At 49.7% G+C, this 20,237-nt stretch overlaps 1 protein-coding gene across 3 annotated transcripts in view; it reads left to right on the top strand.

Moving 5' to 3' along the window:
• The window catches only part of RGS3 (regulator of G protein signaling 3), a 115,760-nt gene that overhangs the window by 9,446 nt on the left and 86,077 nt on the right, over positions 1-20,237 (top strand). The window contains exons 2-8 of one of the 3 annotated variants that reach the window (XM_006917109.1): positions 2,830-2,880; positions 5,347-5,405; positions 6,420-6,514; positions 7,489-7,557; positions 15,271-15,331; positions 16,534-16,624; positions 17,250-17,305. In XM_006917109.1, the coding sequence (XP_006917171.1) occupies positions 2,830-2,880; positions 5,347-5,405; positions 6,420-6,514; positions 7,489-7,557; positions 15,271-15,331; positions 16,534-16,624; positions 17,250-17,305 (482 nt within the window). Of the gene's footprint in view, positions 1-2,829; positions 2,881-5,346; positions 5,406-6,419; positions 6,515-7,488; positions 7,558-15,270; positions 15,332-16,533; positions 16,625-17,249; positions 17,306-19,631; positions 19,839-20,237 lie in introns of those variants that run through there. The other 2 variants (XM_025050447.1, XM_006917110.2) reach the window with 2 other exon arrangements.

Genomic DNA, 20,237 nt, shown 5'->3' with positions numbered 1-20,237 from the left:
TAATGGTGTGCAGCCCTGTCTTCTTGCTTCGTTTTCTGAGTATGTCTCTTCCTATGTCCTATGAGTCAGAGTTCATCTTCCTGTGGTCCTCTGCTGAGGAAGGACTGCCAAATTGAATTTCTTTAACCAACTCCCTTTGCCTCTGGGCCCAGGTCCCTGGTGCACTCCTGCAGCTTCTCTGGGCACCTGTCACCACCACCCTTTGCAGACAAGAGTTGGTGCCCTACTGCAGCCCCATGAGAACTGGGAACATAGCCTCTCCAGTGCCCCCAAACAGCCAGACGAGGATGACTTCAGACCTTTAACCCTGAACGTTCTCGGGTACTCCCATAGGCCACACCCTCAGGCTGGGGAGAAAGTGAGGATATTGACAAGACCAGAGATTCGGGGGGTTTATGAGGAGCTTGATTAGCTGGTATCTATGGGGGGCCCGATTAGCTGGTACCCAGGGATTCAGCTGACCTCCCTTCTCCTGGTGGTTTATTTCTCTAGACTTGGGGACATTTCTTGGCACCTGCCCTCTTTTGGCTTCCTCTTGGGTTCTCTAGCAAAGCTGTGGCACCTTGTCCTGTGCCTGATGGCTCTCTTTGCCCCTGAACCCCAGGGCTGCATTGGCAGATGCAATGGTGCACATCAGAGGGCTGTGAGTATTCTAGGAGACTGGCTCAGTGCACAGGAAATGGTGCTGGAGTCAGAGCAGAGTTCTGGTCTTCAGTTCTGGCCTTGACCTCTGGGCCCAGGTCAAGTCACCTTCCGTTGCTGGGCATGACTGTTTTGACTAACAAATGAAGAGGTTGGGCAAAATGATGGAATGGCCTAAGAGGGGAGGACAGGGGACAGGCGTGGCCAGGGTAAAGGTCTCATTTTCCATCTTGCCCTCATCAGTGAGCCTGAGGACGGGCTGTGAAAGGGTGTGTCCTGCGCTGGGGCCTGCAGCCTGGCCTGCAGGGTTTGGTTTCTCTGCTGTAACAGGGTATAGGGCACCTGGGCCCTCGCTGAGGAGTCTTGCTTGGTGGAGCCTGGAGGGGAGCCGCATGGGGCCGTGCAGACTAACCTGACCTCTGAGCCAGTCTTCACCCCAGGCCCATTCTCCACTCCAGTTTCGCTCTTGGCCTTGCCCACGCCCCTGTCCTAGCTGCCGCGTTGTGAGCTTTCTGGGGACAGGCACCAGGCTGTTCCCATCTGCCCTTCCTCACTCAGGGCTTGTGTGGGTGCCGGACAAGTGTATGTTTGTCAGATGGAATTAGTGACATTTGTGTTGGGAGATTTCTCGATCCTGATTTCTGGGAAACGGCCATTGTAGGTGGTAGGTGATGTGCGGCACAGTCATTCCCATGGCTTTGGAAACCAAATGTGTTCAGGCCAGAGCTGGCTTTCTGGCTGATGTGCGGCGTTGCTGCACTGGTCCCAATTTCAGAAAAAATGTTTCATGTTAAACATAGAGAGAGACTGGGTCGGTGACTGCTTGGCACTGTCTGTTTCCATCTTCCGTTTCCTACCTCACACTGGATGGGGCACAGTTTTTGTAGGAGGTTTCTCAGCCCCAAAGTGGTGCTTGCTCAACCCTTGAGCTAATAACACCGTGGATTCTCCTGGCGCCTTTCATCCAAGGACCTCCTCACCCTCCAGCGTTACCTGATCCCCACACAGCTCAGAGAGTACGATAACCCCTATTATTAGCTCCACCTCACAGCCATGGACATTGTGGCTCTGAAATAGGACATTAGTTGGGTCTGGAACTGGAACAGGTCTCCCAGCTTCTGAGATCAGTGTCCTGGGCAGGAGTTTGATGGGTGGAGAGCTAGACTAGGGTTTGCTGGAGCCTGGATTGCTTGGGCTCGTAGCTTAAACACCCCAAAGTGCGAGGAGCAAGTGGTTGCCACGTCACGGTGGTTGGTGGACTGCAGCAAAGCTTCCTTCTCTTCTGTTCTCCAAACTGTGTCTAGCCTTCCTCTAACCAGCAGCAAAGCACAAGCCCCAGGCACCATCCCAGTTCCGTGGGGCATGTCCAGAGATGAACAGTTGAGATGATGAGGAATGTTGCACTGTGCCACGAGGAACAGTGGAAGGAGTGTAGACTCTGGTCTAGAGGAGAGATTTCAGACTGCAGGATGAGATCTAGTCAATGAAAGTTACTGAGAGGCCACTTTCGGCTCAATAAAGATGGAGCGGTGAACAATCAGAACTATGTCAAAAGCAAAAGGGCTCCCATTTGAAGAAGAGAGCTCCCCATCACTTGAGGTGATCAAGCAGAAGCGGATGACTGCTAGACAGAGCTGTCATGGATGGAGGAGATGTGAGGACTTTGCAGTTGATGTGTGGGGTTGCTGTAGGCTGGGCCCCGCCCCGCCCCGTGCTTCTCGCATCGTCTCCAGTGCGCGTCCACTAGATGGTTTGGGTTCAGTAGCTTTTTGAGGTTCCAGGAAGAATGTATTGGACTCAGAAGACTTTTCAACATGTCGTTGAGGAAGATTTTTCAACATGTCTTTGAGGAAGGTCTTCTCTCTCCTCTGTTGATGCTGGAGGGCCACTGGGTATCTGTGAGGATGACCTGGTGTTTTGTTTTGGGCTGCATTGTAAAGTAATGAGCTCCCCATCGCCAGAGGGATGTAAGCCTAGGCTGGAGAACTACTCCTGAAGGTATTATAGAAGAGACTCCTGATATGTTGAGGAGGCTGAGCTAGATGGCTTCTGAGCTCCCTTCCAACCTAGAGACTGCCTGATTCTTTGAATCTCTTCACATGAACCAAGAGGATTCCCATCACCATGATTCCACTTTTCACCCAACCAGGAGAGGAGGTGAAGTTGTTTCTGTTCTTGTCTCCTTAGGTCAGCTGAAGCTGTCGATCGATGCCCAGGACCGGGTTCTGCTTCTCCACAGTGAGTATGGCTGTGTGCCAGGCCTATCAGGAAAGGGATGGGCCGCTCAGCTTCCCTCCTGGAGATGGTGTTACCATAGGCCATGGCTTCTTCTCTCATCTTTTTATAGTGTCCTGTTACGTGTCCATCGAAAAGAAGAGGGTATTCACTTGAGACTCTTTCTAGGGATACCTCCCTGGTCCTGCTCCTGATATGACTGAGTCCACACAGTGGGCCATTCCTCCCCCGCAGGCTAGAACTGTTCCTGGCTCCAGTGAAGCAGGACCACAGGAGACTTCTCGATCCTCCCTCTCTGATACTTTACTGCCGAGTGACCTTAGGCAAGCTCAGTACCTATCTTGTGGGCTGTTGTAAGGATTAAAGGAGTTAATATTTGTAAAACACTTGGGACAGTACCCGGCATGTAGTGAGCTGTATTTTAGTGTTTGTCAAATAAGATAGAAAGCTGTAAATTCCAAAAAAGTGATGGAGAAACAGGCCCGAACCAGGCAGAAGGGAGCAGGAAGGCTGGACATTCCGTGCAGGGAGAGCAGCATGTGCAAAGGCCCCGGGGGTCAGAGAGAACATGATGCATTTGAAGAACAGTCTAACATGACTGGGGCACAGCACAAGATGGGTGGAGGGGTAACCTGGGGCCAGGTGATCAAGGTCCTCTGGTGCCACCCAGAGGATTTTTACACTTTACCTGTCCATTTATCCATTTGTTCAGCCTTCTATCCATCATACCAATAGTCACTGAGCATCTGTCATGAGCCCCGCTGCCAGGACTCTTCTCTTTGGCCACAAAGGCCCTGCCTATCTCTCTGGCCTCCCTGTCTCTTGCCACTAAAGACACTCCTCACCCCCTGTTCTATCCAGTTACGTGTACCTCCTGCCCCTTGAATGCATCACGCTTGCTCATGCCTCTGTGCCTTTGCACCCTCTGGTCCTTGTGTCTGGAATAGTTTGCCTTCTTTTTGAAGTCCTTTTGAAAAATAAGTCTCCCTCCCTCTGATTTTACAAAAACCCTGCCTGCCTTCATCATTGAGACTCAGGACGGAAGGCTCATTTTGCCTCATGTTTTTCCTTCTAAGAATCACCCCCTGACCTACCTGCCTAGGCTGTTTGTTGCTTCTTCCTCCATGTCTTCATCACAGCCCTGACTACACTGTGTCACCCTGAACTGTCCAGGGTCTTTTCTTCCCCACTAGAATGGGAGTGTATCCCCCGAGAGCCAGGGAGACCCTGCGCTCATCAGGCCTGGATCCTGCCCTCAGGGACCACGCCCTCAAGGGGAAGCATGTGCCAGGAACAGTAACTAGGATACCAGGCAGCTAGACCAGCAGGCGCCTGAGGTCCTGTGGTCCTGGCCTTGGGGGGCCCAAGGTGAAGTTCCCAAGGACCAACAGAGCGGGGTTCTTTGCCCGCCAGAGCCTGACTCCAGCTGTGCAAACAGTTTTTGCAAAATGCATGTTGGCCTCCACCACTCCATTTGTCCTGCACAGTTTTCTTTGGCTTCGCCCCAGTCTGAGGACTTCATCCCATCCAGCCTGTTCCTCTCTCTCCTTTGCTTTCCCGGCCTTACGACACAGACTACAGGAGCTCCATCGAAGCCAAACCCCCGGGCTCTATAAAACTACACATGAAAGAAAATAGAAAAGAGGCTCAGTTTCTGTGAGGTCTGCTGTCTGATTTCTGCAGACTTCAGGCAAATGGGCCGCGCTTGCCTTCATGACCAGACCTGCAGCCCACCCCCACCTATCCCTTGCCTTTATTTATCATTCTTTTCTTTAACCGCACTTTGTTGAGCAGTTATTTGTTTGCCAGGCTGTCTACTAATCACTTTCGACACATTATCTCATTTAATTAGCACAAGTACCCTGCGAAGTGGATGTTATTATCACAAATCCATTTTGAAAATTGCAAATTCAGTCTCAGAGAGGCAAAGGGACTTGCTCTGGCTCGTGTGGCCAGTTAGTGTAGGGCTGGGATTCATGCTTGTGTCTGTCTACCTCTGGACACAAGCTTTTTGCCTCCTGTGCTATACTGTTCGTCAGTGACAGCACAGGTCACCGTGCAGGGTACGTTCTCTGGCCTGGTCCTTCCATTCCCAGGAGATAATCTTGTGTGATGGAAAGAACACTGGCCTGGGAGTCAATGGACATGGATCAAAACCCAGCTCTGTCAATCCATTGCTCTGTGACTTTGGATGAGTTTCTTACTGTCTTTGGGCCCCCCTCATAACCTCATCTTCCTCGTTAAATGAGGGGTCGGACTCAATAAATTCTATGTTCTCTTACAGCTGTTAAGATTCAGGGGATTGACTATACCTTATGATGCCTTGGCGAGGGTGCTGCCTGAGTGTGGGAGATGGTGGGAGTGGACTAGACCAGAGAGGGGTTAATATCCAATGGCGCTTATGCAGATTAAAGGCCTGGTAATAATCTTTCCCACCCGCCAACCCCAACATTTTAATTCTCTGTTTAGTCATAGAATGCAAAGGCCTGATGAGCAAACACCCCGGCATCTGTGATCCCTACGTGAAGGTAGATGATGAACTGGAGGTGGGGGCGGGTATGGATGGGGTGGGGTGGGATGTCACTGAACTGAGAGTCCCAAGATCCTAGCAATCTGTCGGCCTGAGGCCATTTCCGGTGATAGTGACCACCTCATCATTTGGCCAGTAGTTATTTATTAGGCCCAGGGATGAGGCCCTGAGCTAGGATAGACCCCTTCTTTTAGCCTGGCGTGGTCTTTAGGAATCTTACGGATGATGTTGGTCATCCACATAGGTGAGCATCATGAGTGTGTGGATGGTGTAAATCCGCAGATAATCCCAGTTCCTCTCATGACAAACAATACCTTCACCCCTCTCCTCCCCCAAACTAGAGGCAGGATGTCCAGGTTTGAGTGGCAGAGTGGAGGAGTGTCCCTGAGGACTAGAAGATCCGGCAGAGGTCCCATGGGTCAGGCGCCTACCTCCAGCCAGAACCAAAGGCCAGGCATGCAGAGTGTGGCAGTCGGGTTGCCAGGCCCTGATGCATCCCCCTTCCCAAAGCCCCCAGGCTGTCAGACATCCCTGTGGGCAAGGACTTGGTCAGAGCAGGGCGGGAGCCTGAGGCAGGGGACAAATGCACTAGGGTGAGAGCATGGATTGGGGGCCTTGGCAGAGGCTGACCTAGAGCCTCTTGTGAAGGGAGCACTCAGCAGCTGCTGGGAACTTAGAAGAGAGGAGACCTGTGCTTTGTGAGTAACCTCTGTGCTTGGAGGAAGAGTAGAGATGGTCAGGTTGTACCCATCTCTGGCTCGGCCGGTGACTACCTTCTTGGTCCTACCTACTAAGGGGCCCTGTCCTGGCATCTGACTCCAACGCCTCTGGCCTGGGGCTTCTCCTTCTTTCCCAGCATCTGACTAAGGACTCCACCCTGTCCTGTGCAGAGGCTGATGTGAAGGACACCCGGAAAGACTTCAACTTAGAGATGAGCAGAGTCAGCCTCTGGGCTTAGTTAACAACCTAGCCACGAGTAATCATCTAAATGCTTACTCTTCTCCAATTCAAGATTTCTTTGATCCCTGAAGATAATCGACTACGCCATCAGAAGACGCAGACCATTCCAAACTGCAGAGACCCAGTCTTCCACGAGCACTTCTTCTTGTAAGTCTGGTGCCAGAGGAGAGGGAAGGAGTGTTTATCTGGAAACAGCTCTGTTTGCCAAATCTAGTAACTAGATCTAAGCAGAAAAACAGTGACTTCTAAAGGATGTCTTTGTTTTCTCATTCACTTGTGTCCTTGCATCCCTGGCACCCTTCCCAGTGGTGAGGTCCACAGAGATAAGGTCTCACTTGGCTGGTTCTCATAACTGAAGTGCCCAGCCCGAGGCTGGCAGCCCCTGAGCAGTAGGCAATTTCCCACTGTGCCTCAGGCCAAGCAATCTCTAGCTGAAGGAATTTCCAAGCTGAGGAATGTTTTGCCTCCCTGCCTGTCTCTCACCCCCGTTTAAATACTTGCTAACCTCTCTGAGTCCTGGCTTTTTTATTTGTAAAATGTGGCTAATAATAGTGCCAACCCGGGAGAGCAGAGGTGTAAATGAGACACCTAATGTCAGCTGTTGTTGTTGTTATTATTATTACTATTTCTTTCCTCCATCCCTGAACTCTGGGGCCAGTGCGAAGGTAATGGACATTTTATATTTTCCCATTAGTGAAAATTTTTATTTTGTTGTTTTTCAAACTATACAAGGCAATAATGGAAAATACAGATAGGCAAAGAGAAGAAAAAACACCTTTAGCCCTACTACTCACTGATATGCCTTGGTTTATTTCTTTTCAGATCTCTGAATTTGTGTGCGTGTGTGTGTGTGTGTGTGTGTGTGTGTGTGTGTGTGTGCAGAAAAATGGAATTATTATATAATGTTGTACGGTAACCTCCCTTTTGTCCTTAACGACATAATGTGTACTATTTTATGTGTCAATACTCACCTCCCATGCTATTTGTGCTTGAGTTTTTTAACCACCTCCTTATGGTTGGATGTATAGGTTATTTCCAGATTTCGTAATTATGTCAGACAATGTGGGTCTGGCCTAGCGCTTGGCCCTACAAACACTCTGACCATCTGGTTTGCTTTGCAGTCCTGTCCAAGAAGAAGATGAACAGAAACGCCTCCTGGTCACTGTGTGGAACAGGGCAGGTGACTCCAGGTGAGGGGAGCTGCCGAGCAGGAGGAGAGATCATGCTCTGGGCCTGTGGGTGGCAGTCAGGCGGCCAGCACATAGCACAACCATGAGCGGCAGTGGCAATGCTAAGTTTGCTACTCCTTGAGACCCTGTCACTCTTGATGATGCCAAGGATTGTGTTATCAAGGAGCATTTGTTGAGCAAGACACTGCGTTGGCCACGGGGATGCCAACCAGCCTGCATGTGAGTTCTGCTCTCATGGCACCTACTTTCAGGAAGGGACATCAGACACTGCTGGGAGACAAATTACAGTAACAACGCACGTAGGCTCAGTCCCATAGGAGTAGAAACGCCATGAAAAGTGGGCCCACTTCTCTCTTAATCACCACCGTACCCAGTGCCTAACACAGAGATGTTTAGCGAGTATTGGTTCAATGAACAAGAACGAAAATGAGTAACAGGGCAGCAAACGTGTAAGAGGGAGCGTTCGTTGTTGGCTAAGGTAATCAAGGAAGCCTTCATGCAGAAAGGAGGATTTTGAACTTGGGGCGGAGATCGAGAATAAGACAAGGAGAGAAGGTTAGAAAGGACATTCCAGGCAGTGCATAGTATGAGCACAGGCAAGGGAGCAGGAATATTCCTGGTGGGCTCAGACTGCCATAAGGAGACCAGTATAGGAGGTGCGGAAGTTTCGTGTGGGAGAATCCAAATGGCCTGATCTTGCAGGCAGCCCAGACACAGGAGGCCAGCTGTGGTCATTACTAATGGCATTTAACACAGGGCAGGGGAGGAGAGCTAGGCAGGTGAGGGCGAGGATTAGCTAGCTGCTAAGGAAAGGGGGTAAAAGCACTTGACTGATGGCCATGGCACTTGACTATGAGCAGCAGGGGCTCATTTACCTGGTGTAGCTCAAGAAATGTGAGAGACTCTGTGGCCGTTAATATTTGTCAAGCGATCATAGAGCCAAATAGTGACTGAAAAAGGGTCTAGGTAAACGAAAATCGGCTCAACTCACTAGTTTAGACCTAGAGAATATTTTTGGGTTGAATGCTTTTTAATACCCTAAATTTTATAGCTACTATGCTTTTTAAAGTTGAGCCTTATTCAACTTTCATAATGAAGGATTTGTCTTTTGATAGCGCATCTACTTTTTATAATGGAATGGTGCTTATAGTTCTGTAAACCTCACTGATTGAGCTGCCATTTCCTGGGTGCCAGTGTGGCAACATCGTTGTAAGTGCTGGGGACACGTGGGGTCAATGAGAGACTGTCCTCCTCTTGCTAGGATCACTGATAGAGACTTGGGGGTATGGGTGAGGAGGAGGATGTCACATTGATAATTGGAGCGGCAACAATTTACCTGGTGTTGACGCAAGCCAGGTGTTAACAGTGGATTATCTCATTTAATTCTTAAAACAGCTCTGAGAGGAGTATGTTTTTGTCTTAAGTTTTTAAAAAAAGAAGACTGAAGCTAAGAAAGGAGTAACTTGCCCAAGGTCACACAGCTAGTGAAGAGTAGAGCCGGAAAGGGAACCCGGGCAGTTAGACCCCAGAGTCCCCACTCTCAAAACTATACTGCCTCCTGGATGTGCAAGTAAAAAGACAGAAGAAAGAACCAGTAGAGTGTAGAAGGCAGGGCAGGGCAGAAGTGCAGAGGGATCTGCAAACTTACTGGTGTTGCTGGAGGGTCAGGTATGAAGTAGGGACTGGCTAGGGATAAGATAAAGAAGTTGGTAGAAGCCCAGTCTGATTATTCTGTAGGTTTTCTTTGGACTGTGGGTTTTCTCCTAAGGGCCAATGGTTGTCAGTCCTGGGTATGCATTAGAATCATCCAGGGTGCTTGGAAGGAACGCAGGTTCCCAGGTACCATATCCGAATCTTCACGGGCAGGGCCTAGGAATCTGCATTTACACAATTCTCGGGGTGCACCTCATGGAGCCAGCTGGTGTTTGGGAAGTTGGCAATGGGGAGATGCTGAAGGGTGTTGAGTAAGAACATGACAGACGTGTATTCTAGATCTATCATTCTGTTAGCTCTTTGAAACGTTGGAGAGGAGCTAGGAGACTCTTGGTGATCTGTGAGAAAGATGATTTAGGGCTATTTTTTCCCAGGACATATTTAGGAGATTCAATCAAAAGTACTGAGCAGTAATTTAGCTGTGAGAGCAGTGGGAGAAGTCGAGGCGAACTCCTGGGATTAGATGGTGTCCCTTACAAAGTCACAGTGTCTTGGAGGGGAGGAGAAACCAGCTCTGGATACTGCGAGATGGAGGTACCTGGAAAACAGCCAGGGGCGAACTGTGAGGGGATCTGCCTTTGTTGACCTGGAGCTCAGGGGAGAGAGAGGTCTGTGGGAACCATGACCGCCAAGGCAGTGGGTGAAATTCTGAGCAGGTAAGACTGCCCAGGAACACAGCAGGTGCCAAGGACTAAGGGTCAGAATCTTCTTGTCTTGAAGGGAAAGCTCTGAAGGAGCCAGAGGAGAGTGTCAGAGAAACAGCTGGCCAGCCTGCCGGGTGGAGGCAGAAGTGGAGCAGGTGCTGTAGGCAGACACCAAACTGGGAGCTTCCGCTTGCCCCGCTGTGATCGCCCTTCTGCTAGACCAGGGCGAGCTGAGAGAGCTGCTGGAGGAGAAGCCAACAATGCAGTTCAAGGTTTTTGGGAAAGAAAGTGAAGCCAGGGAGAATGAGTCAGCGCCCCGCGAGGCCGTGTGACAGAGGCAGTGAGTGTCTCCACTTGTTGCCTATTTTGGGAAAGTGAGATTCCTTATTAAACAAAACACAGTCGAACTCGTGGTCACAGTCCCAACCTAAAGCTCCAGAGGGACAGAGCAGGCTTAGACAGGCCTGCTTTCAGAACAGAGGGCCCTGTCTAAGCTGCCAGCACCACAGAGACCAGCTCAGCCGGTGAGAGACGCAGTATTGATCCATCATCTCTGACTGAACAAGCCTCTGAGCTGGAGGAGGCAGACAGAGATTGCAGGGAACTTCTGTCTTGCTCAATGCTTTCAAATCAAATTGTGTTTCTCTGACGGATGGACATTCAGCTTATTCACATGAAAGACAATTAGGGAAGGAAGGAAACAAACATTTATTGAACTCTTCTTTATGCCAAGCACTTTACATACATTATCTCATTTAATTCTCATAACAACTCTGAGAGGTAGGAATTATTATTGTCCCTCTCTTCAGAGAAGAGGAAACTGAAGCTCACGAAGGCCCAGGAACTTGCCTGAGCTTATATAAAAGCTCATATTTATTAAGCACTTACTGTCCACTATGTGTAGGCATTAAGCATATTTCATTCACTGTCTAATTTAATCCTCATGAAACTATATAAAGTAGGAATTACTATTATCGCTCTTTTACAGGTGAGGAAACAGAGGCACAGAGAGGTTAAGTAACTTGCCCATGGTAACACAGCAGGACACAGTGGAAACCAGATGCAAATCAAGGCAGTCTGGCACCAAAGTCGCATACTTGTAATCACATCACAGTACACTTGACCATCTCATACGGGTGAGAAATGACTCCAAACCATATTCTTTCTGTGTCAGTACACGTGTTCCTCAGGCCTCAGACTACTTCCCAGAGCATTTCTAATGTAGTTTTATATAAGTCATCCAGCTGAATATGTGGCAGTAACATTTTGAAACTGCTGGGAGATAGAAAGGAAGAATCTGTTTCATGAATTCTCTTGACCCTTTCAGTGATGGCTATAAACTTGTATTAGGAAAGCAAGATGATCTGCAAAGAAGTTCTGGGGAAGGGCTGGATCATTTCAACTCGTCATGGTGATCATGGTAGGAGCTGAGGAGAACTGGGCTCAGAGCAGTTGATTTTGGCTTAGCTCTGACTCTCTGTGAGACCATGAATAAGTCCCTTCCCTGCGCTGGGCCTCAGTTTCCTCATCTGTAAAATGCACTGACCTCTAAGGTTACTTTCAGCTTTTAAGGTTCTATGAGTTGTTAAGAAATTATAGACATTTTCAAACGTATGGAAAGGTAGCAAATGTATAATAAACCCTCATATACTCGTAGTCTAGCTTAATCAATTATCAATATTTGGCCAATCTTATTTCACCTATGTCCCCACCCACTTTTCCCTTCCTCAGCGGATTATTTTTAAGAAAATCCCAGACATCATCTCATCTCATCTCATCTCATCTCATCTCATCTCTATATCTCTATAAAAGATGGCTTAAAAAAACAACCACAATGCCATTATCACATTTAAAAATTAACAGTAATTCCTTAATATCACTGACTATGGAATCGAGCTATTTAAAAGTTTTGTCTGATAATATGGCGAAAGCTAAACTGAAGCTTCTGGTGTCAGTCATGGTGTTTTCAGAACTTGTGGCCAGAGAACAATCTTAGGATTATAATGTTATGCACCAAGTTAAAAAACAACCACCACAACACACACATAATATGCCGACAGTACCTACATTTGTGGAGCATCTGCTTGCTACGTGTCACACACTGTCCTGGGTATTCTCAGTGTACTGCTCTCCTCTCATAACCAAGTAGAGTGCCGTAACGTTAGAAAGTTTGTGACTAGAGATGGCAACTGAACCTAAGGAAAGAAAAACTGAGTGGAAAAATGCGTTCAATTTATTTTAAGCCGTCAAATTAAAAATAAATGGCGATAAAATGGAGTAATCCTGGAACAGGAATGGTTTAAAGTCCCTGAGAGAGAGAATTAAAGGGCATTCCCTCAAAATAATGCCTTTTCTTTTTGCAGTGTGTCTCCTGCTTTATGCTTAAAAGTAAAGTGAGCCTAGTACTGTTCCCCATGAAGCCTTACCTCTGAGCCTTTGCACTGGCTGTGCCCCCTGCTTGAAATGCTCTTCCTCTCGTTTTCTCTGGCTTAACTCTTCAGGCTTTCCTCAAGCACTTTGGCCCTAAGCTACCTCTTGCTTCCCTGAACTTTCAGCATTTGTTGCCTGCACTGTTCATCTGTCAATCTCACCCTGTCTAGTGACATCGCCTGTATTGCTGTCTCGAACTGCTATTTAAATTCCTGCATGTTTATCTTGTTTCCTTAATGCTGGGCTCCTTGCCCAGTGCCTGCCAACCATGGGCATGATGGATTCATCCATTTGTCAAGCCTTCACTGAGTGCACCAAGCCCTGAGCTCAGGTTTCGGCATTCAGAAGTAACCAAGGCTTAGCCCCTGAGGATTTGTGCCTAGCGAAATTTCAGGCATTCCCCAGGGCGAGTGCAGTTTCCAAGTTTATAAGCTGACTGGTATATTGCCGGGTACTCAGGTTGCATGTAAAAGAAGTCTTTCTTCCTCCAAAGGTTTTTCAAAGGCAGGCTCAAGAAGTAGCTAACTGAAGAACACTTAGAGAGAGGGTCCTGATTACGGATTGTGACGATTTACTCTGCCTGAATTACCTTAAAGTCATTGGAGGTCCCTTAGCAGGAGGCGAAGCTCACAGGAGGCTATTAACCATTTAGCATTCTCTAAGCACTGGGAAATGAAAATTCTACTTACTGAGGAGCAGAGAGAGGCAGCTTTTATTACAGCTAAAGCATTGTGCCTGGAGATTTAGAAAGTTACAGCCATACCGAGTGTAGAAGAAAAGCATGTAGCCAGGCAGTGCGGGCACCTGGATCCCAGCTGGCTCTCTCTTGAATGTGTTGACAGCAATTAAATCGGCAATGAGGACTTTGGCAGTGTCTTGACAATGGCATCTCATATCAGTGTCTGTGCTCCTGATGGTTCTTGTGACTGCCCCTTTCCATCAGTGCTGACTTGGCTACTTGCCAGGAGGGAAGAGTATATGTTTTTGCGGTGGGCTGGGGAGGTGGACATGGAAGGGTCGCTTTACTGGGGTGACCACACTGTCCTCTGGGTGGATTATTAATATGGCCTTGTATGATGAGAGTGGAGTGGGGAGTAGGTAGAGCCCAGGCTGTAGGAAATGCGGGGTGGCGGGGCGGGGCGGGGAGAGAGAGAGTTTGGGGAGGAGAGAGAGAGAGAGAGAGAGAGAGAGAGAGAGAGAGAGAGAGAGAGAAAGAGAGAAAGAGAGAGAGAGAGAGAGAGAGAGAGAGAAAAGAGGCTGGTGGGACCCTGCCAAGTGCAGAGTGTTCGTCTGCAGGGCAGGCACACCTGTTCTGAGGACCAGGCCCCAGCATTCTGCATCCTCACCCCTCACTTGGCTTGGCTGCTCTTAAGAAGCCGGTTTTGTTTTGCTTAGGACTATCAGGTGGTGAGCTGCCACCCTTTCCGGAGAATCCAAACAATATGTATTTATAGAGGCCTTCTAGACCACTGGTCCTTGACTGGGGCAGGCATGGGCGGGTGCCTTCTCCAGATTCACAAGCTTGGACTCTGCCTTGGACCTGCTGCGTCTGGATCCCTGGGAGCAGGCTCTGGGGCACAGGACTTGGACAGGCTTTTCAGGGGGCTGCTGTGGTACACTCCTGGCTGGAGCTGTGGGCCTTGCTCAGGCCCCCTTAGGCCGGGTACCAGGGAGGCACATCTCCAGGGAGTTCACTACCTATCCAGGAGCTCATTTCATCTTTGGCTCTGATATTGTGCTTTCCACAGAACGTGCCAGATTTATGCGGGTCCCTCAGGTATTGAAGTCAACCATCAGGGTTATGCTCCAGCCTAAATATCCCTGTTGTTTCTTGATTAACAGTAAACCAACTCTGACGGGGTCTGAGTTGGGGATGTGCTAGGAGAGAAGAGAAAAAAAACACCTCTATCTAGTGTTAGTATAGAGAAAAATGTGGTGGAACAGAAATACTTTTAAATATATTTACACTGTTTTTCTTCTCCTGATTACAAAAGTACTGCTTGTTCCCTATGAAAATTTGAAAACACTGAAAACCTGAAGAAAAAACAAAACCCTCTCTAATCCTGCCTACCAGATACAACCATTCTTAATATTTTTGTGGGTGTCTCTCTCATGAACAACCATTGCGAATATTTTTGTGGGAGTCTTTCTCATTATACTACAGATTTATAAATTCCCTTTTCTCTCACAGTAGGGAGGATATCTTTTGCATTTTATTAATATTGATCTGTGCCATCATTATTGAAAGCTGCCAAGTATCACTCAGTCCCTGACTTTGGGACAGTGGGACAGTCTTCAGGAACTTTGACTTACTTTTAGCCAAAAAGGACCTGACTGAACTCTCAGCCCGTGGCCACAGTGTGACATCCCTGCGAGGCCTGACCCTGGTTTATGGCTACTTGTCCAGCTGGACCCCCAGGTCAGATTGGTCTCGGAGACTTTTGTGTTGGTTTGAACTTTGATCTGAAACTGTCCAAAGACTGCCAGGTCCTGCCTGGACCTTAGACAGAGCTTCTTGAGCTTGAGGTCCTATAACTTTCCTCCGTGACTGAGCATCACCAGCTGATGTGAGAGCTGAAGTTCCCTCTGGGGACCAGCTCTTCAGATCTGCCTGGATCTGGGCTTCTGTGGGTGATGGAGGGAGTGCTGCCTCATGACCTAGGACACCTGGGTTTCCCATGAGACTCTGCTACTTACAAGTCCGGTTACCTTGGGAGGGGACCAACTCTAAGCCTCAGTTTTTTCCTCTGTGAAATAGAGAAATAATTCCTCTTCAGCCTGACAATTGGAAAGATCAAATGAGATGAGGCACATAAAAGCACTTTCTAAACCGCAGTGCGTCGAGCAAACCGATGTTACACTTGATAATAGACTCCTCAATAATGCCCAGTGAAATGGTGCTGACTCAGGCCTCTTGCTCTCCCAGACAGAGTGGACTCATTGGCTGCATGAGTTTTGGGTTGAAGTCCCTCCTGACTCCGGACAAGGTAGGTCCTGAGGAAGCTTCTGGGAGGGTCATCCCACCTAGGCCAGGGCTGGTATAGGTGGGGCCTTTGTCTGGAAGCCCTCGGGTGGCATTTCTGTCTGTGAGATGGTGCTCCACTGAGACAAGTGCCATGTGGCCTGAATAGCACTGTATTTATCACCTACGTGACCAAGGGGTTGGGTTCCTCTCTTGGTTCGATCTTGTCAGAGAGCAGTTGTTCGGCAGCCCTAAGTCCTCCCAGGAGGCTCTGGGTCTAGAGTCTGCTGTTAAAGACACTGCCAGGTCCCTTGGAGTTCAGAGCACTCCTGGGCCTGCCCTCAGGAGGAGGGCCAGGCGCTTCCTGTGGTCTGTTCCAGCGGTCATCATCGTCTGCCAGGCCTCGTGTTTCTGGGCCTAGCAGGTGCATAGCGGGTGGACTGAGCATCCTCTGTGGAGCTTTCTTTCCAGTTAGCTGGGGACTCTTTGGGGTCTAGAGACACCATCCTTTCTACTCTGCATTGCACCTGAAGGCTTTGAGCAGGGAAGGGACGTATTCTTTTTGCACATCCTTGGGGATGTCCTAGTGACCTGCTGCATGGTGTTGCCAGGTGGCCCTGGAAGTGAAGTCTAGGGTAGGTGGCTGAGGACCTCTTACCCTGCATGACAGTCTCAAATGTCTTGACTGCAGCCTCAGCTTTATTCCTTCCTGGGAGAAGATGTTCCCCTCTGCCGACTGCTCAGGAGCCTCGGGCTGCCCTCACTCCTTTCTGTCAACATTTATCTGGCTCCTTCTGTATACCAGGGCTGGGCACATAAAAGAGTTTGTGTACAGTCTAGTGGAGGTGGCAGCCATGCAAATAGACTATTCTCTCTGTCAACATTTATCTGGCTCCTTCTGTATACCAGGCACAGGGCTGGGCACATAAAAGAGTCTGTGTACAGCCTAGTGGGGGTGGCAGCCATGCAAATAGACTATTCTCCGGAGATAAGAAGCTGTGAGAATTTGGCAGAAAGGCAGACCAGCTCTGCCAGGAGTATCAGGGAAGGCTTCCTGGAGGTTCAGGCATGGCAGTGCCCTTTGGGGCAGGGAGGCTGGAACGTCTGTCTCTGCAGAGATGCTGCTTCTGAGGGAGTCTTTCCAGTTGCTGCTTTTTTGTGGGGGGTTGGTGGCTGCCTGACTTGTGCTCTCTGCCTCCTTTGAGCCTGTCACTTCTCTTGTGACAGGAGATCAGCGGCTGGTACTACCTTCTGGGGAAGGCCCTGGGTCGGACCAAGCACCTGAAGGTGGCCCGGCGGCGACTGCGGCCCCTGAGAGGTAGGTGCATACCACCTTTGGCTTCTGCCCAGACACACTGTCCCCCTACGGCTTCTCCCATCCCTCCCTTCCCGGGTAGTAGCATCAACCCCTGTGTTTTGTGACACGCTTCACCCCAAGCTGCAACCAGACCGTGGGTCCAGGGACTTCTCATGAATGCCTGCTAGAATGTAACCTGCAGGCAGCCTCTTGCTCACAACATCTTTATCTGGTGGGACTTTTCTTGGAGAGAGTTATGGGACTGACCCTATGTGGTTTAGCTTCCCCTACCCCTAGCTCATGGAGGGCTGGGTTTCAGGAGCTTCCTACGTGGCCCCTTCCCAGGATCAGTGGTCTCAGGATCCCTTTGGGCCTCCTTGCTGACCTTGGGCTGCCTGCCTCTGTGGACAGTTCTGAGGCTCAGAACTTGGATTTCATGTCCCAACAATTCTGTCCTTCCCACATGCAGTGCTGGCTCTTGAGCCCTTTGCCTGGCCCAAGCTCAGGCATCCCCACATTCTGGGGGCCAGGAGTGACCTGGGCAGCTACATGGGCCTGGTACCCTGGTCTCATCCTCTGGGTGATCTGTGGAAAGGACTCTTATCTGCCAGCAGAAACTTTTTGATGCTGCTCTGTCACCTTCTAGACTTGCGGCTGAGAATGCCAGGAGATGGGGACACTGAGAATGGGGAGAAACTCAAGGTAGGTGGGACCAGCCTAGGCAGGACTCATGGGACCTGAGCGCTGCCGTGGGCTCCGACCTGCTCCGGGTTAGTTCCTTGGCCCAGGAGGCCCCTAAACAGGGCAGCATTCGGTGCCTGAGATTCATATTCACTTGATGCTTGGAAACTCAGCAAGTCATGCATTTGTAAGGGATTATTTCTTGTGCTTTTCTAGGGTTACTCATGCTTGGGGCAGAGGTGGGGAGATCTAGATACTGAACCTGGAAATGGAGGAGTCCGGATCTTTCTAACTTTTGGTCTCTTGAAGCTGAGTCCTCCCTTTCCCACAAGTCCCCTCAGATTCCTTGCTTCCTCCGGCATTGTGGTCAAATCAGCCTCTCAGCTTAGGCCCACTTGATATGAGGGAGCGGCCTTGAGTCTGAACCTGAGACCGATGGTTCTAACTCCATCAGGGCTTTGCGTCTAGGGAGGAACTTCACATAGGGATTGGAGAATTTCCCAAAATTCATTCCATCTCTTTGCAGGACACCGAAGGTGATCCATGATTTTCTCTAGCAACTAAGAGAAGGAAAAGCAAACTCCCAGAGATTGAGCAGCCCCTTTGTGCCAGGCGCTGTAGTTATTGAGTTTAATCCTCACTGTCACCTCTGAGGTGGTCGTTACTTCCCAGTCTCGTAGACAAGGGGGACATGTAAGGTTCAGAGATGTTAGGCCACTGTCTGTGGCCACACAGCCAGCAAGTGGTGGAGGCAAGATGTGAAGCAAGGTCTGGCCGCCTCCTGAGAGCACTGTGCCACACCACCTTCTGAGTGTGGCTTAGTTGGGAAGATATGACAGTGATATATATAGTTGTATTATAATCTACAAAACACTTTCCCTTTCATTTACTCCACTCATTCCCTCACTCATTCATTCTTTAAATATTTATTGAATATCTACATGGGCCAGGCCTTATGCTGGGTGCTGGGATACAACTGTGAACAAATCAAAGTCCCTGCCCTCCTGGAGGGTACAGTCTAGAGCCACGCAGTCCAATGAGGTAGCCACTGGCCACCTGTGGTTATCAAGTGTGGCTAGTATGACTGAGGTCTTAAACATCTATTTAATTTTAATTAATTTAAATTTACCTTACACATGTGTCTAGTTGCTACTATATTGCATAGCATGGTATATTAGAGTAACTTGCCAGTTACTGTTTTCTGTGGCTTCATTAGGAGTTTAAACTGTCTTCTAGCTTTAGCTGGGGAGCTGCAAAAACCCTCCTTCCTTTCTCTGTACTTGCTGAGGACAGAGGACAGTGAGCAGGGAGCCTAGCTGGTGATTTGTGGGAATTACAGGGAGAGCAACACCACAGGTTTCTCTGTGGCTTGGGAAATTCCTGCTTTTGCACACAGGTCCTCGGTGCAGGGGGCATTGTTGTGAGGCACATTTGATTTTTCCTGGGCTTACACACTTAGAGCTGTCCATAGCACTCAGCCAAGTGGCGGCGATTGTCAGGGGCTTGGTTGGGGCAGGGGGAGAACCCCCAGAGGTCACCTGTTCAACTCGCCCATCGTGCAGATGGGGAGATGGAGGCCCAGAACCTGGGTGACCTGCCCACTGTCATGGCACCCAGAGCTGGGCTGGACCAAGGGACATTCTCTGTCCTCAAAGATGTGGGTGGGCGGGTTTCCCCAGGGGCTCTGAGGTGGGTGTAAGGGGGCCTGGGCTCCCTAGCTACTGCTGTCCGAGGCAGGGGACAAGAATGGCATTCTGGTTTCAGCTCCATCCTACCCTGCTGTGTGACCTAACAGCTCTAGGCCCCCGCCTCTCCATGGGTAAAACGAGGAGGCTGGGTCATCCTCTTCCGACTTGTCTTTATGGACTAGGTATCATCAGATCCTAAAGCAGCCCACTAACATGAGTGAGGAAACTGACTTTTAAGTCGCTGCTGAGAGTGGCAGGCAGGTCCTCAGAATTCAAATGTTTCACGTTCCCTGTCATGAGGTAGGATGTCTGTGGCTACAACCCCGCAAGGAGTCTTTGGATTCTTTAGGCTGGGTTAGTCCCCTGGATTTACTATGGGGACCCTGGGATTTGCAGGGGGAGGCGGTGTTGTTATAGAGTGGGCTGTGTTTTCTGCCGGGTTCTCCTCTGGCCAGGGGTGTTTGTGAGAACATTGGAATCACAAAGTGGCCCGTGGCGGAGAATGCAGCCAGAACAAAGGCGCCCTCTCCCCGCCAGGCCCGGGGAATACTAACTAGTTGACAAGAATTTTAATATAAAACTCTCCCTCTTCCTTGTCATTCTGAGGTTTCAGGAAGCCTTCGGGCTTATCGTGCAGAGGCACACAGCACAGACAGGGCTTGGGGAGGTGAGAGGTGATTTCCTGCCATTCTTCTGCGGGGCGGGCTTCCCAGGGCGGTCATGCCAGGCTGACGGGGCGCAGTGCGGGCTCCCACTGCTGGGGGGGAGAGCTGGGTTTTCATGGGGCGGCAGCTAAGGCAGGACCCGCAGCCATGAACCGCTTCAATGGGCTCTGCAAGGTGTGCTCGGAGCGACGCTACCGCCAGGTGGGTGCTTGGCCCCTTGGGGGGCTGTGTGGGGTTATTGTTGGAGGTCGGGGTTGGGAGTTCACCCTAGCGGGACTTCTCTCCCCGCAAGGCCTTCCTTGCCCCGTCCTGCTCCTTGCTGGGTCATTTTGATCCAGGGGGAGGATAGAAGCCAGAGCTGGACCAGAGGTCTAGCCTTTACCCACCACCTCTCTCTAGGGGCAGACGAGGCCCAACTCTGTGTGGTCCCAGCCACTGGCTGGGTGTTGTCACAGGGAGATTATCTGTTGATTTTCTGTTATTTTTATTTTGGGGGAGTATGTGTTAAAAAAGCATCCCAAGGCTGAGAATGGATATGGCTAGGTTGCAGAGCAGCTGGGTTTTGTGTTTTTTTGCTAACTTTGTATTTTCGCTAACTTT

This window comes from Pteropus alecto, unplaced genomic scaffold, assembly GCF_000325575.1.
Source record: "Pteropus alecto unplaced genomic scaffold, ASM32557v1 scaffold226, whole genome shotgun sequence".
Lineage (NCBI taxonomy): Eukaryota > Metazoa > Chordata > Mammalia > Chiroptera > Pteropodidae > Pteropus > Pteropus alecto.
The sequence above is the reverse complement of the archived record's forward strand: the minus strand, read 5'-3'. Positions and strand labels throughout refer to the sequence as shown.